Genomic DNA, 16,651 nt, shown 5'->3' with positions numbered 1-16,651 from the left:
CCACACACACACACACACACACACACACACACACCGGAACTGTAGGGGATATTTTGAGTGCACCTACATCGGGTGTCTTTCTGGGCAAAAGGACCAAAGCTGTCAACTGATTCTTTATGAGGTCTGTGTCCCCAAAAGACGTTGAGCTCTTCTAATTCAGGGAAAGGTGGACATCTCCGCCTAAGGCGCAGGTCTGGAAAAGACTCTGAAATCATCATTTGTCCACCTGAAGGTCAGGGCTAACGGCTGGCACACCCCACCGGTACTCCTGCAGGAAAAAGTCCAGTTCAGGTCTTGAAATAGCTCAGGTGAGAAGTTGAACGACCCTTCTGCGAAAAGAAAGGAGACAGTGAACCTGCCTCACCCAGTGTCTGACCAAAATTCTCTTAGCCCCAAGAAGAGGTCAGATACTGAAGGAAATTGAGCGGAGGTACTGGGTCTGTTCCATCTGTTGCCCGAGTCCCCACCCTCAGGCGCTTGCTCAGGCATTGGACACTGGGAAAATTCGGTTGATTTTGTTATTCCCTAGAAAGTACCGAGGGCTGAAATGTCGGAGCGTCCCCTCTAACGCCAGCTGGGTGGTAAGGTATCCATATCCACCGATTCCGGGGCGGGAGGAGAGAAATCTGCTCCCTGCGCTCCAGGACTGAACGCCTTGAAGTGTCCCTGCGGGCAGAGCCGAGGGTGAGAGGACCCCGCAGAAAGTAGGGTGGGAGACCGGGCGGAATGCCAACCAGGGGATAGTACAACCCATCCCAAACTTTCGCAGACCCGGGAGCATAGGAAGGGCGAGCCAGGCAGAAGCACCAGCCACTCCCGCCGCCCAGCGCGCCCAGCTGCAGCGAAGGAGGGCGGGGGTGCACGCCGCGCGGGCAGTCCCCGCATCGCGCCCACCCGCGAGGCCAAAGCGCCACTGCTCCGGGCACTGAGCGGCTCTCCACGGAAACAGCCAGACTGGGAAAGGAGAAGGGAAACTTGACCTCACCGTCTCGCCTAGCCAGGGCGGGCGGGCGGGACGTGCGCCTGGGCAGCCCACGGCGCTCAGGTTGGAGTCAGGGAGGCTCGGGAAGTGAGCGCAGAGATTTTCACCGGCTACCGAAATCGGATTAAAAAGAAATATGAGAAGCAATCCAAGCAGCCGCTGGAGCCCGGCAGTTTAGAAGACACCCCCACTAGGAGGACGACAGTGACACGCACTCGCAAAGAAGACAAGGCGCTCCTGGGCGGCCGCGGGTCTGCGCGGAGGAGCCGCCTTCCCAGCGTGGGGCATGCGTTCCAACGCCAACGGGGGCGGCCAGAAACCGAGATGCAGCGCGCAGCCCCTGGACGGCCCGGGCTGGGGAAACTCCGGGGCGGTACCGCGCGCCGCTGACCCCGCGCGGGTCTGACGGGTGTGCCCGGGCCCCGCCCGCCTCCGCCCCCTCCCGCGTCCGCCGCGCGCCCCTCCCCGCGGCGGCAGCGGCGCTTCCAGGGGCGGCGCGGAGCGGCTCGCCCAGCCTCCAGTGCCTGCGAGCTCCAGGCTGCTTGGGGAATTCACTTTGCTGCTTTTACGCTTCATCCCTCCTCAGGCTTCTTCTGATGGCGTTCTGTCTCCGGCCCTAGCCTTTCTTTTAAAAGGAAAACTTTACTGCCATTTCTCTTTCCCCTTGGAGGAGAGGATTAAAAGTTCCAAGAACTGGTGTCGCTCGGGCGCGGGTGTTTGTCCGCGGGGTTCCTGTCCCACCATGTGTACCAACATAGTTTACGAGTGGCTGAAAGCGCTGCAGCTCCCGCAGTACGCGGAGTCCTTCGTGGATAACGGCTACGACGACCTGGAGGTGTGCAAGCAGATCGGGGACCCGGACCTGGACGCCATCGGGGTGCTGGCGCCCGCGCACCGCCGCCGCATCCTGGAGGCCGTCCGCCGGCTGCGGGAGCAGGACGCCGCTGCCGCCGGCCTCTACTTCACGCTGGAGCCACAGCCGCCAACCGCTCCTCTCGGGCCGCCCGCGGTCGCCCTCTCCACCGGCCGCCGGGGGGAGCCGTGCGGCGGTCGGGCCCAGGGCACCCGCGGGGACCCCCGCAGCCAGATGACCGCCCCCCGCAGCAGGGAGCTGGTGAGCTACCCCAAGCTGAAACTGAAGATCATGATTAGGGATAAGCTCGTTCGCGACGGCATCCACCTGAGCAAGCCCCCGTACTCCTGCAAGGTAAGGAGGCGCCGCCCGGGTGGTGCGGGGCGCGCAGCGGTAGGGGACGCGGCCCAGACGCTTCAGCCCAGGCTCCGCAACCCATTCCAGGTGGCGACGGGGAGGCAAGGATGCTTTGGGTATTTGGGATTCTCTCCTATGTTCTTTCTGTATTCGCTCCTCGTTCCTTTCTTCCTGGTGTCACCAGAGGTTGGTAAGACAAGATCTCGGCCCCAGATGTTAATTCTAAAGTAGGACCAAGTCTCTGTGTAACTTCCGGTGCTCACCTGTCAGGAACTGGACTCACGGTGCTCCTCTAGAAGGAAAGGGCCAGTTCTGATGTCCTCCGTGATAGCGTTGGGGTCTGAGGATCACCAGCAAAATGGTTCATTCATGTCTATGTTATTTCCAACCTTCCAGTTTCTCGTTCTTTTCCTGTTTTGAGAAACTCGTAAGGCAAATTGGCGACCTCTTTACAGAGTGGGGCATCACACCCGGTTATTCTCAATTCCATAAAGTTAAATCCCAGCACTGATTCACATTTGAAAAGTGAACCGGTGATATGAACATTTTAAGGGGAAAAGTTAGCAAAACCTGTCAGTCAACTTGGATTAAGTTTCTTCAGCTTCAATGTAGGGAGGTAATAGGTGCTGAAGACTCTGGATATAATGGGGCCACTACCTGTGTGCCGCCAAAGTCTGTGCTGAGTCACCAGTTTGGTTTAGTATTAATCCTGAAGAGATGAAGTGGGTACAACTGTGACTTTTACAAAGACCGAGTGGCCTTGCATGTCCAAGATGAGGACACAGCACAAAGTGAGATTGTCAGTGACCAGTGAGTAAGTCCCCGGGGAGGGAGGCTCTGGGAAGGAGCCAGAAGTTATGGCAGCTGCTCCATGAGGAAGGCCGAAATGTGCATTTGGGCGTTGAATAATTAAGGAACAGGGTTATGTCACACAAGAGTTCTGTCTCCAGCTGAGTCTGGTTAGTTTGTTTCTACAGCTGTCTAGGGAGAGGGTCCTGACTCGAAAGGGAGCAGGAGACAGCACAGGTGATTCTCCAGCATGCCTGAGGTTACCCAGGAAAAGGAGCACCTCATCTAGAAGATCAAGCCAGAGGGAAATGATGGCAAAGAGGCAGCAGCTGGAGGGGGTCAGACACAGTCCTCTATGAGGGAAATGTAGATACTCCAAATGCTGTATGCTCTGGTCTTGGGTATTTGCACTGTTCTACTGTCTGATGTAAAGGTCATAATGTCTGGCTTTAAGGACGTTCAAGTGAAAACTCTGTATAAAGTAGGTAACAGAATCTAGGGTGGATGGAAATAAGGGTTTAACATTACCCGTATGTTACCTTGCAAGACAGATAGGCAATTCACATAACCTGCTTGAGCATATAAATTTGTTTTACAAAAACCATATAAAGAGGGCAGGTCTGGAGGACAGTTTGCCTCAAATTAAACACATGTTCCACTTAACCCGCTCTGACTGTATTATTGATGTATGGCCCAAAGCAGGGGATGGAGAGGAGAGCACAGTTTTCCCAGGCAGGTAGAGTTAGAGTTAAGTCTAAGAGTGGATAGATGGACTTGAGCACCAGTGTAACAGCTCTTTTCTGGAGTCAGCAGGTCGAAGGAATTCAAGGTGAGACTTTTGTGATTTACATCCCAAGAGGTGAGGTGGGCTTAGGTGGAGAGAATGTGAGTACCTGAATACATGGTAAGGTCAAGACCTGGCCAGAAAGGGGGGCCGAGAACAAGGGTTGTCACTAGGGCTTGCATATTCTTCAAGAAAAGAGCTGTGCAATGGGGCTGGCTGACGGAGAGCAGAGGAGAGCAGGGGGCCGGAGGTGAGAGTGGTGCGCCAGAAGTAACACATTTCAGTTCTGATACTTTAAAAGACAAGCCTAGATATCAAATTTAGAAGTTTAAGAAGATTCTTTAGTGGAAGAATATTGATTCTAAGGACATGAAATGTCTTGGCATAGGCTTTGGACGTGGTTTCCTGCCTAGATCAATGCGTGATATGGTGGTGCATTTGAGTCAGTGAAATTTATGGAAGAAAATTTTACCTCACATGGTAATACCATTGCCTTTCCATGTGAATACTTATTTCAGCAACTTCTATATAAATCCCATAACAATAATGTTTGATAATAAAGTTATACCCCCATTTGCTTTCTATACATATTTAATTCTTCTTGAACTCATGAAAGGATAAAATGGGGGTAGACGTGTTGTTGTACCTCCTTCATTGATACTCCGAGGATGAAAAAAATAGAGCTGACAAATTTAATTGTGAAAAAGAAAAATTCTGTTACTGTGTGTTTATATGTTTGTTACAAGGAAAACACTAAAATAGGAACTGAAATATAATTAATGTACCCCAAGCTGAACATACCGGTTTGTAGAGCCAGCTCATGTGGGTCATTCTAAATTTGTTGCTTATGTGTGAGTTGCCTCTTCAGTTTTGAGTTTTAAATAATTTAAGAATTTGTTTTCTGATGCAGTTTATTTCTTTGCAAGCAGTGCTAGGACTTTTTCTTTCAAATGTGATCATGTTATAATTTCTCCAGATTCCTTGGCTCTGTCATGATCAGAATGTATAGTGTTCATTATGTGCATTTAGAATTCTGCGTGTGAGAGCGGGCCTCACCTTTCCTTTATAGTCATTTGCATCGTTGGTTCCTGTGAGATGTTTTTGTACTTGGTGAGAATATTAGATGGCTTGACTGGATTATACGAAGGGTGATGAAGGCAGGAATAGTGAATCATTTGCAGGGGAAAGTACTAAGTAGAGGAAGCTTCCCACCTGAGAGCCCTGTAGGAGGTAGGGTTTGCTACAGTAACAGGTAACGTTGCAAGTGCTCTGCTGCATTGCTGTGTTCATTAAATGTTACCAACAATTGCCACTTGCCCTCATAGGTGAGTTAAAACGTGAGGTAAAAGTAAGGTTCTCTTTGTTTTACAAAGGAAGTCTGTAGCTTTGGAAAACCAGGACCTTGGAAAGAGCACCTGTACTCAAGTCCCTCTCCTGCCTTTCGTTAGCTTCTCTGACTGCTGTGATGTCTGCCTTCCTGAAACGGGAATAAAGTGTTTTCACAGGGTAGGGATCAGGTAAAGCTTCCCATACATTATTGCGTTACTTTACCAAGCTTCTCTCTGCCAAAGCTTTCTGCTAGGCCCCAGGTTACTGTGTTGGCAGAAGCTGTGCCCTCAGGGAACTTGGGGTCTAGCGGGAAAATGGAATGAACAATAATGATGAAGGGTGTCAGTTGCTTTGATCAGGAACATATGCTGCCATGACAAGTGCATCCAACCTAGTTTGCAGGGACATGGGATCAAGGCAGCCTTTCCAGAACTGGCATTTGATCTGATAACTGATGGTGGGAGGGTTTAGCCTCAGTGGGAGGAAGCTCCTAGGGGAAGGGTCTCCTAGGCAGAGAGCAATGTGTGCAAAGGCCAGAATGGGAGGAATGCGTCAGGGAAACAGGAATTTAAAGGAATCAATGTGGCTGGAGCACAGAATGCTAAAAGGAAGTGGCAATAGATGGAGCGACAGACAGTGGCGGTCCTGGATGGCCTTGACATCACATTTAGGAGTTTGGAGTTTATCTCAAGAGGACAAGCTATTGATGGATCCTGACCAGAGTCAGGGTAACAGTTAGGAGGTTGTTGCAGTGTCAGGAGACATTTGCTTGTGGCCTGGACTGTGTAGTGATAGTGGAAGAGGAGCGATGGAGGTAATTGAGAGGCAGAATTGACAGTACATGGTGATTGGGTGACAGAGGTGGGAGAGGGGAGGGGTGGGGATGACATGCACATTTCTGATTTAGGATTGCGATGCCATTCTCTGAGGTAGGGGACCCAGGAGAAGGGCAAGTTTGGGGAGAAAGATGTTGCCTTCATGTTTAAACTTACTGACTGGTCGATGCCTCTGGAATATATGAACATAGCTGTTTAGTTGGCAGTTGGAAATTTGGCAGTGAGACAGAGGAGAGATTCTGGGCCAAATAATGAGATTTGGTCGTCATCAGCACATTGACACCATGAATATAAATGAGCTGTTGAGGGAGAAGAGAGAAAGGACCAGGGGAACACCAGGATTTGGGTGATGAGCAAAAGAAGAACCTCTAAAGGAGGCTGAAACGGTTGAGCAGAGAGTTAGGGGGAAAGCAGCAGGAAGGAGTGTTCTGGAAGGTACTGGAAGCAGTGAGGCTGCAGGGAGAAGGGGCTGGTCAGGAGATCAGAGAGTGGTCAAGTAGGACAAGAATTAGAACATAGCCATTGGAAGTAGCAACCATGCCACTTGAGGACCTCGGAAATAGCAATTTAAGGTGATGGGACCGATGAGAAGTAGAACAGGGAACACAGAAAGCCTTTTTTTCTTTTTTTTTGGTAAGACTTTTTTATTTTTCTTTATTTTTTTTTAATTTTTTTTTTTTTGAGAGCAGGTTTAGGTTCACAGCAAGTTGAGAGGAAGGTACAGAGAGTTCCCGTGTACCCCTGACCCCACACATGCATAGTCGTCCCCATGATCAGCATCCCTTACCAGAGTGGTACATTTGTTACAATTGATCAACCTATGTTGAAACATTATAATCACCTAACGCCTGTAGCTTACACTGGGGGTTATTCTTGGTGTCGTGCATTCTATGGATTTGGAAAAATATTGTAATGAAATGCATCTACCATTATGACATCACACATAATGTCTTTTCACTGGACTAAAAATCCTCTTTACTCTGGCCCTCTCCTCCATCCCCCACCTCCTGACAACCAGTGATTTTTTTTACTGTCTCCCTAGTTTAACTTTTCCAGAATGAAATATAGTTGGAATCATACAGTATGTAACCTTTTCAGATTGGCTTCTTTTACTTAGTAATATGCATTTAAGATTCCTTCATGCCTTTCATTGGTTTGATAGCTCATTTCTTTATAGAACTGAACAATACTCCATTTCCTCGATGCATCACACAACTTTTTAACAAAGTCGGTCTGAGAAGCTAGAACTGAGGCTATAGCTAGAGGAAAAGGGAGACTTTAGGTCAAGGGAAGAGTTTTGTGGATTTGTGGGTGTTTTTTTTTTTAAGGATGAGAGAAACTGGAGCATGTGTAAATGTTGATGGTAGGCAGCCAGAGAAGGGGAGATGAGGAAGATATGGGTGAAATGAGACAACCCAAGAGGTCAGGGTCCTGGAGGAGGTGGGAGGGAATTGTGCCCAGAGCACTGGAAGGGAAAGGTGGATTCACTTCCAGTGGGAGAGGAGTTTCTTCTCCATGGAGGGGAGGAGAGGAAGGATGGGTAAGGAGACTAGGAACTTTGTGGGGATGACGCCAAAGAGCTCTCATTTCTTTGGTCATTTGACACCAGTGAGGGAGGAGATGGAAGGATTAGAGGTTGATGGAGAAGGTTGTGTTAATATATGAATATTAGTATTATGAGCTGGCGTTTATAACTATGCCTAAATATAAACATGACACAATAGTGTTTATGGGAAATGCCTGACGACACATACATAAAGGTGCCATCCCCATTCATATGTTTATGCTGCAGGTTACAGGCTGTGCATGATGTTTTCTCAAGTCCCTTGAAGTTTGACAGTGCTTGCGAATGGGGGTTGTGTAGGTGGGGGTGTGTAGGTGTGGGTGCTGTAAAGGCATTCTGTTTTCTAGCAGACTTGGAAAATCGCAAGGCAGGCCCTAGGGTGGATAATGGGCGGCGGGTAGGCTTCTTGACTTCTTTACCTGAAAAATATCTCTTTGCCACACACTACCAATTAAAAATGTTTGAGTTAGTATAACCTCATTTAATGATGCTGTAGGAGTGTTAAGCTTCATTCACACCTCAGTGTGAATTTAATTAAGTAACAAGATTCTCATGGCAACCGGGCTGTTAATGGATGTTTGGGAGGATGGCTTAGGATGAAGGCATTTGGAGAGACAGGTGGCATGAGGGCTTCTGTTCCTGGGGCCAGGGTGCAGGATATAGAAGTGTTTAGGAAGGAAAGAGAGAGGTTGGCAAAGATATGCTGTATCCTTTGGAGTTTTGCCTTGAGACTTGGCAGAGGATGAAATGGCAATAAATATTCCTCCCTCCCAAGAATTCCTCTGCCTTCACAGAGTTATCAGGGATAGGCTGGAAGCTGGCAAAGTTCAGTTTCCCCACCTCACATCTTATCCTCACATATCCTTAGCCTGGGCAAGTAAAGGTCCTTCCAGGCTTTTCTGTTTTCAGTCCCTGGTTGGAACACTGTAGAAAAAAGGGCAGGGAGGAGGGAGATAAGAGCTTGAGTGGTCTGGGGCCACCCCTTCCTCATGCTTCTTGTAGTCCACGGAGTTTCCATATACGTAGACCCTCATCCGTCCGTCCGTCCGCCCATCCATCCATCCATCCATCCATCCATCCAACAAATACTGAGATTGTGCCATGTGCCAGTGCTGGTTCATATCCTTGGGAGTTCTGGTGAAATTTGAAACTGACCATTTTACACACAGGGCAAGGAGAGATGGAAGAAAAAGGCAGACCACTCCAGATTGGTAGGTGGCAGTTTTAATAAGCATGAAACTTACGTACAAGGCTTGTCTGCCATAAGATAAGCAGATCTCCGCACCTGCTCACCAGGATCTTAAAGTTTAGGTAGAAGCCTTCATGGGGTTCACTCACACATACGGTACAGATGGTCTCAGGAACACATCACTCTCTCAAGGCTGTTTTGAAGTGGCTCCCAGCTTGGAAACAGTGAATGGAACATACATTTCAATGACAGGGTCAGGAGAAAGGAGCCTTTTCCTGGGTCTGACTCTCCAAACCCTGGGGTCAGCTGGCAGTCACATCCTCTTGATGACTTCCTCCAACAGCCAGGCCCTAAGATTATAGGAGTGAACCACACGGACATGGTCTCCGCTTACAGGTTCAGTATTGTGTTCGTGGAGGGCCTGCCTAACCCAGCATCGTCGTAGTTGTACCATATACGAGTTTAATGTTATTTCTACAAAGGTCAAGGGGGTGGCGAGTTTTGCTCTTAATGTTGATTTCAAATGTTAACAAAACATCAATGTTCATCAAAACTTGAGTAAAGATTATCAGTGGTGAAATTTAAAGTCAAAGTATGTTTATTCATGAAGCATCATCAAAGGAGAACGGGGAATTCAATGCTACTCCTGCAGGTCATTTATAAAGAAGACCTCTGCAGCAGGGCCAAGAATTAGGATGAGGCAAGTGAGGCACTAGGGCACAACATTCAAGGAGGCAATCTTCTCAGGGTTGTGCAAATATAGGCCCAGCTAGTAGGCTGGCCGCCATTAACAAAACAAATCACTTTTCATGAAATATCAGGTATTCGCGGGCATTGGAGGCGGCCTTCAGATCATACCCTATGCAGTCACCTATTCCCACGCATCATACCTGCTGTGAGTAGCAGTGTGCTGAGAGCCAAGATGGTGCCGAGCTCCCAAACTAAGGTGACGTGGGTTCCATGAGTTGCGGCAGCCCTGGCGTTCCTCCAGGTGGGAGAGAACTGTGCACTGATAGGACACGTCTGTGTCAACACTGTGCTGTAGTGGTTAAGAGCGCAGACTCAGAACCAGACTGCAGAGTTCACGTCCCAGCTCTGCTCCATGCTACGTCACTTGCGACTCCTCTGTAAGAAGCAGACAATACTCGTGACAGCTTCATGAGGTTCTCATGACAATTGGATGAGCTAGTTCTCAGGAACTTACTAGGCCAAAATTTGTATCAGTTTCCAAGGCCTGCCATAACAACTGGGTATACAAAGCAGTAGAATTCTATTCTCTCACAGTTCTGGAGGCCAGAAGTCCAAAATTAAGGTGTGTGTAGGGCCCTGCTCCGAAATCCTAAGGGTCTGCGCTGTGATTTACCTGTAGGGGCCACCAAAGGCTCCAAACAGCATCTCTCTCTCTGTCACTGCCACTTCAGGCACCATTGGATCTGCTGGACCATGTGACCCAGTAGGACAGCAGCGTGCGTGGCAGACTGGACCGGTTGCCGAGCTTTCCCTTGTTCTGGGCCAAACTCAAAACTAGCAGCTTTTTATTTTTTTTTTCTTCCACCTCCCCTCCCCCACACTCTGGTTCAAGCCATTGTTTCTCAGTGTAGTTGTGTAGGACACAGCTCCCTGGCCCATGCTGGTATTATGAGCCTTGTGCTCCACCTGGCTAGGCAGTTGGTCGCTGGTCGTCAGTCGGCCGCTCACAATAGCTCACGGCAGCTGTCGCTGGCTGCCAGCTGCTCACAATGGCTGCCAGCCACTCACACTGGCCACTGGCCACTCATGGCAGCACAAGGTAGCCCATGGCAGCACACAGCAGCCCGTGGCAGCTCACGCTGACCTCAGGCTGCTCATGGCAGCCCAGCTCCAGGGAGAGCTGTTGTTCACAATCTTAGCTGTAGAGGGCGCAGCTCACAGGCCAATGTAGGAATCGAACTGGTGGCCTTCTGAGTTAGGGGTGCAGCGCTCCAACCACCTGAGCCACCGGGCGGGCCCCTTTTCTTTTTTTTTTTTTTTTTTTTTTTTTAAGTTTTATTAAATTGCTTGGGGAGACATTGGTTATAAAGATTATATAAGTTTAATAAAACATCATCTATATATTGCATTGTGTGTTTACTACCCAAAGTGAAATCTCCTTCTGTCACCATATATTTGACCCCCTTTACCCTCTTCTGCCTCCACCATCCCGCCTTTCTCTCTGGTAACCACCGTACTGTTGTCTGTGTCTATGAGTTTTTGTTTGTTTACCTTGTTTGTTCGTTCATTTGTTGCTTTCTATTTTATATCCCACATATTAGTGAAATCATATGGTTCTTAATTTTTTTCCATCTGGCTTATTTCACTTAGCATGATATTCTCAAGATACATCCATGTTGTTGCAAATGGCAGTATTTCATCTTTCCTTGTGGCTGAGTAGTATTGATGATTGGATAAAGAAAACTAGCAGCGTTGTGAGTCTCTCGGTAAATGGGTTGGAGTAACACATCCAAATGAGGAATCTGTTACCTCCAAAATCCAAAGCAGCCCATTAGGCATTGTGCCACTTTTTTTGGTTGTAGGAAGGGCCAGATGCCACAACTTATCCTCACTTTAGGAAGGATATCTCAGTATGTCCCACACCACAGTACCCCTGAAAATTTCACTGAAGTAGAAGGCCCTGGAATTTTTGTCAGATTTCCCACCTTCCTACATGCAAATGTCTTACTAATAAGTTTAGAGTAGTTGCTACTTCTTGCTCACTAGGTTCAAGCAACACAATGTCATCAATGTAAAGGACCAGTGTGAAATCTTGTGGAAGGGAAATGCAATCAAGATCCCTGTGAACTAAGTTATGACTTTGGGCTGGAGAGTTGATATGCCCATGTAGTAGGACAGCGAAGGTGGCCTTGCCAACTAAAAGCAAATTGCTTCTGTTGGATATTAACAAGACAAAAGCATTGGCCAGATGAATAGCCTGGCTCCTGGTAAGTGCTCCCCTGTGCTGGCTCCTATTACCCCGTACCTAGCTTTGTTTTTGACAATTCAACCTCTGGTCATATGTCCTCTGTGTACAGAAGAGCCCATTGTCCCAGGTCTGATTCCTGATAATAGGGATATTTGTTTGGTAATTAATCATTGGTAGATTTTTTATTTATTTATTTATTTTTTTAGTACAAACGATGCTAAGTTATTTCTATGTATCTGAGGATACAATAATGAAAGTGATTTTTTAAAATATAAACATTTCAGAATTTGGATATTCAAAGTTAGGTTGTAATCTTCAAAATGGTCACTGGGTAGAAGAGAGTGTTGTTATCACTCAAAACATTTCTGAAACTCCAGCACCTGCAAAACACTCTTTAGAGTATCTGCTGTGGTGGCAAACCTTCATTCTTCTAAGGTGGATCTTGTTTGGGGTAAATACTTAAAGTAATTTGGAATCAAATCAGGCAATTAAGAGTAATGGCGTTCAATAAAATGTGAAAAATGGAAAACAGAATATAACAACAAAATGAGTTTTTTGGTATGTATCCATATTGTAAATATGGAAAATCCTCAACAAGGCTTTTCAAAACACAAAAGTCAATTCCCTATGTGTTTACAAAGAGTGAGACGCTGGTAGTGGACTACGCTCGTCGTGGACTCTCCAAATGGATAATTAAAGGTGCCTGTAGCTATAAAAGGGAGGAATTAGGTAAACTGTGCACAGATTTTAGTAAACTGTAGCACTCAATGGGATAATCTGGATTTTGGGGAGTCCCAGGGTGTTATTATGGCTTGTCATTTGCTTGTCCTGTTCTTAGAAAGCTTTATTCTTTACAGTGCCACCTTAGGTATTAAAGAAGTCATGATTGTACTTATTCTGCCTTCCTTACTCTTGAGTGAAAAAAAAAAAAAAGATGTGAAGGAAGGGTAGCAGTATTACGGATGCCCTCATGAACCTTCTCTGCTCTTAGGTAGTTTTCTAAGGTATACCGTGCAAAATAAGTAATAAGTTTTGAGAAAAGTGCATTTTTTTTTTTTTTCAGATACGAAAGAGGCCAGATTCTGGTCTACCAGAAATATATTCCTAAATAAATTTTCTTGAAGTAAATTGGGTCAGATGACATGGACTTGACCTGGGCTGGTCCTTAAAATAAATAAGAGCTATCCTAAGGTATTTGGAACAACGTTGCCCGTGGTGAGGGAAAGAATACCAGGAACCATGATAGACACAGCTTCTCAATGTTACGGCCTGTGTAAGAACTAGAAACAGTGTCACGTCCTTGGCTATAGCTAAGGCTTATGATTACTACTGCTAGCTCTTGAGTTGAAAGGCTTTAACAGTTATTTTCTAAATTGTATCAAAAAACGCTATTTCAGATCAACTACTGGTTTGAGCTTGGGGAGGCCTGGGAGGACTAGGAAGGGAATCCTTGTTTTCAGTCAATCTAAAAACAATTAAGGCAAGTAACTGTGGATCATGCCAAAAGGCATTAAGCATACACTCTATCTTACATAGAGACTAAGTGACACCTAATAGTTTGAAGAGATTTCATTATGCTTTTAGTTGAAATAAATAGTCTAATGAGCTCTTAAAAACCTTGCTGTTATGTTTCCATAAAGTTATAAATATAAACAAAATAAAGCCTACTTGATTTGGAACATGTCAGAAAGATAAGGAAAATAATTGGTACGTATTCTTGTGTTTATCAAAATCATAATGAACAGATTTTCCAAATTTTAAGATGTTTTTCCTAGAAAATACCGTAACTTTATAGTAAGACTAGAGGTTTTTGACACTCAGAGTGTATCATTTTTTAACACCCCACCTCTATTTGACAAAATTACTTTAAGTAATAGTCATGGAATAATACACAGTAATTATTTTCTTGATAAACTACACTATTGCATCTTTCATTTTGTACTATTTCACTGTTTTGATTTTTCAACACAAATAAAAACTCCAAGTAATCTCATAAGGATAATAGCATGGACATAACTCAAGTTTTATTTCTTTGTTTTGTCAAATCATGATGCTATTATTGTTTATTTCAAATCTATTGTTTAACTTAGGAATATGAAGTACCATGGGAGAGACATGATGACTTTTACACGCTTATTCTAGAAAAGGACTGCTGTAACCTAGTCTGTGGGTTGGTGCCAACTATATAATGAGGAGTTCTCTGAGTTAACTCCCATGTTGACCACAATGCTTATTCAAGGACAGATAATGAAAAGATACTAATCTGAAGCGAATATACCTACCATCAAAACTCATCATAATTGTGGCAACTAGAATTTAGGTCAACAAGAGAGTTTTTTTCAGGGAAGAGTATTTTATTACTGACATTATTTAGAGTTGTCTGAAGGGCATGCTCATAATTTAAAGTTTTATCTTGTTTTAAAGGACTCCTTTGTTACCTGCAAGTGGGGTGAACCTTTCCCTTTGTCCTGTTTTCAGAAGGCATAAATAAATGTAGTCATATTAGTTTAAGAGAAGTTATTTCTTCTGTAAGATGATGCCCGTATCTGTCTCACAGTGTTCCAGTATGAATTAAATGGGATCAGGTTTATGAAGTTGCTTTGTAAATTCTACAACTTGATCGATTTCTAAATCGACTTGATTGATTTAAGGTGTTCTTATCGGTACTGAATAAATCATTATGTTTATAATAAAATTTTGAAAATAATAAATAATAAAATTGTGTTTATTTGTGATTGAAAATAAACACACTGAACTGAGAAAATTTGGAGGGCACTGAAGCAGATCAAGAAGAAATTTCAAAATCCGTGTTACAATTTCTAACACTACACTATATTTCTTTAAAATCATTTATGTATAAGAATGTATGTCTTGTGTATATGCACTAGTCTGGTACGGTACTACGTATGGATGAGGGGAGGCTATGCCTATGCCAGCAGATCACATTTAAAATTAATTTTAATACTAAGACATATTCTTCGGTTAGCAGCATAATTAATTTAATTATCTTCTTATTGGGTTGAAAGCTTACCTGTGTTATTGATTGCTATACTTCATTATTTGAAAACGTCGTGTTTGAGAAATGGTATTTCATCATTATTTGAATTAGTTTTCTTGGATTACCAGTTTATATAATTTCGTATCTGTGGCTTTTCACATTTATAATGATGTACGCCTGTTCATGGAGCTTGCCTATTTTTTCCTATTAGCCTCAGACTTCTACTAGCTGCTTAGCAAGAACACTATGTGTTAAGGAAAATAATCATTATTGTGTAGATTTTTCCCTCCGAATGTGATTTACCTTAGAATTGAATGGGACCTTTTTTTGTTTTGTGTTTTTTTGGGCTGTCCTAAATTTAAGAAAAAAAGAAAAAAAACAACTCGTATGTATTCCACCTTATCAATAATTTTAGTTATTTCTTCCAAACTGAAGGAATATGGAGGATATAGTCTCAGCTAGAACTGAGTTTGAAATATTTTTACCATATACTTGGGCAAGTTATTTAATCTTTCTAAATCGGAGTTGCCTGATCTATAAAATGGGTATACTATTACCTGCTTCTTAATATTGTGAGGGATCAGTGAGCCAATATATGAAAAGGGCCACGTTGAATATCTGACACATAGTAGTCACTTTCTCTAGTCCAAGATCAGTTAACATATACCTTTATCTCCTATTAATTTTTTTGTTCTATTTCTACATTTAGCACTCTAATCCATTTGAAATTTATTTGGCACACGATAGAAAGTTCTAATAATAAACATAATCATACACACAGCATAATTCTCTCACCGATTTTACAGGAATTACAGCTTTTATTTCTGTGTTCTGGCCTTATTCCATTGGCTAGAATTTATATAGCAATGTTAAATGATAATGACAATTATGTGTTCTTGTCTTTTCCCAAATGTTAATGAAACTACTACAAGTAATTTGTTATTATTCTTCATGATGTTAAAAAACATCATTGTTTTCCTAATTTTGTAGGCATTTTTATTGGGGATGGATATTTGATGCTACTAAATATCTTTTTAGCAACTTAAAAATAATTGAGAGTCTTTGTCTTACTGGGCCTAATGTTGGTGTTACATGTTACATGAAGACATTTCCTAATATTAAACTATCCTTAAATAGCTGAGGTGAAGTAAATAATCAAATGATGTCTTTTGAAGTGAGAGGAGGAATTTTATAATCTCACTCCCAGATCATCATGGACATTCTATTACATTACATATTGTTTCTTTCATTAATAATGCTTGGCATTTTCCTTCAGTTTGGTACAACTTCAGTTATTATCCTGCTATTGTTACAGTTGACTTCCTGCCATTAGCTTTTTAGAAGTTGCAGTCTCTGTCTACACAGGCACAAGAGGCAGTGACAGCAGTGAGATGGAAGGACTAGCACTGCACTCTCGTTGCTCAAAAGACAATTGCCAGGTAGTTGTGGATAATGGTTTAGTTTTCTGGTTTGTGGAGACATTTTGTTTCTGAACCAGAGGGCAGAGACTCTGAAGGGCAGGAGGGGTTAACTTGAATCCCTTGATTATACTGTTTTCACAGCATCTTCCCACTCTTCCACGCACTGTCCCTTGTCCCCACCTCCCACTCCAGAATCAACTCCTCTGCTTCCTTCCTCCCCCACCGCATCTCAGGCCTTTGAGCAGAAAATACAGATGAGGGTTGCTTGCCAGATGCCATGTTAAATTGAAAACCCTTATAAAAGAAATTGAAGTGTCATTCATTTTAATTTGAATGTTTGGCTTTGCATAGAAACAACAGCCCAATGTGTGACAAAGATAAAACTGAAAAACTATTGAAATATAATTACAACAAATCCTTGATTTACATTTAAAATTTGTTGACAGGTCAAATAGAATGATTTTTTTTTTTAAAGGTCATTGAAACAAGGATTAAAGATGGGGTACAGGACCGATGTGTTTCTGGAGAAAATACTCACATCAGGTGCTGAACTCCGCTGAGTGTGCAGAAACGGAGGCACCCAAAGCTCCCCCAGCTGGCCATCAGTCATG

At 44.3% G+C, this 16,651-nt stretch overlaps 1 protein-coding gene across 1 annotated transcript in view; it reads left to right on the top strand.

Moving 5' to 3' along the window:
• Positions 1–875: 875 nt before the first annotated feature.
• Positions 876–16,651, top strand: part of SAMD5 (sterile alpha motif domain containing 5) — a 55,001-nt gene continuing 39,225 nt past the window's right edge. Inside the window, exon 1 of the mRNA XM_019746928.3 lies at positions 876–2,189. Within this exon, the coding sequence (XP_019602487.1) occupies positions 1,725–2,189 (465 nt within the window). The 5' untranslated portion in view covers positions 876–1,724. The remainder of the gene's footprint in view (positions 2,190–16,651) is intronic.

This window comes from Rhinolophus sinicus, chromosome 2 (assembly GCF_057876585.1).
Source record: "Rhinolophus sinicus isolate RSI-liver-muscle chromosome 2, RSI-T2T, whole genome shotgun sequence".
In the NCBI taxonomy this organism is placed as follows: Eukaryota; Metazoa; Chordata; class Mammalia; order Chiroptera; family Rhinolophidae; genus Rhinolophus; species Rhinolophus sinicus.
Note: the sequence above shows the minus strand (reverse complement) of the source record. Positions and strands in the feature narration are given on the sequence as shown.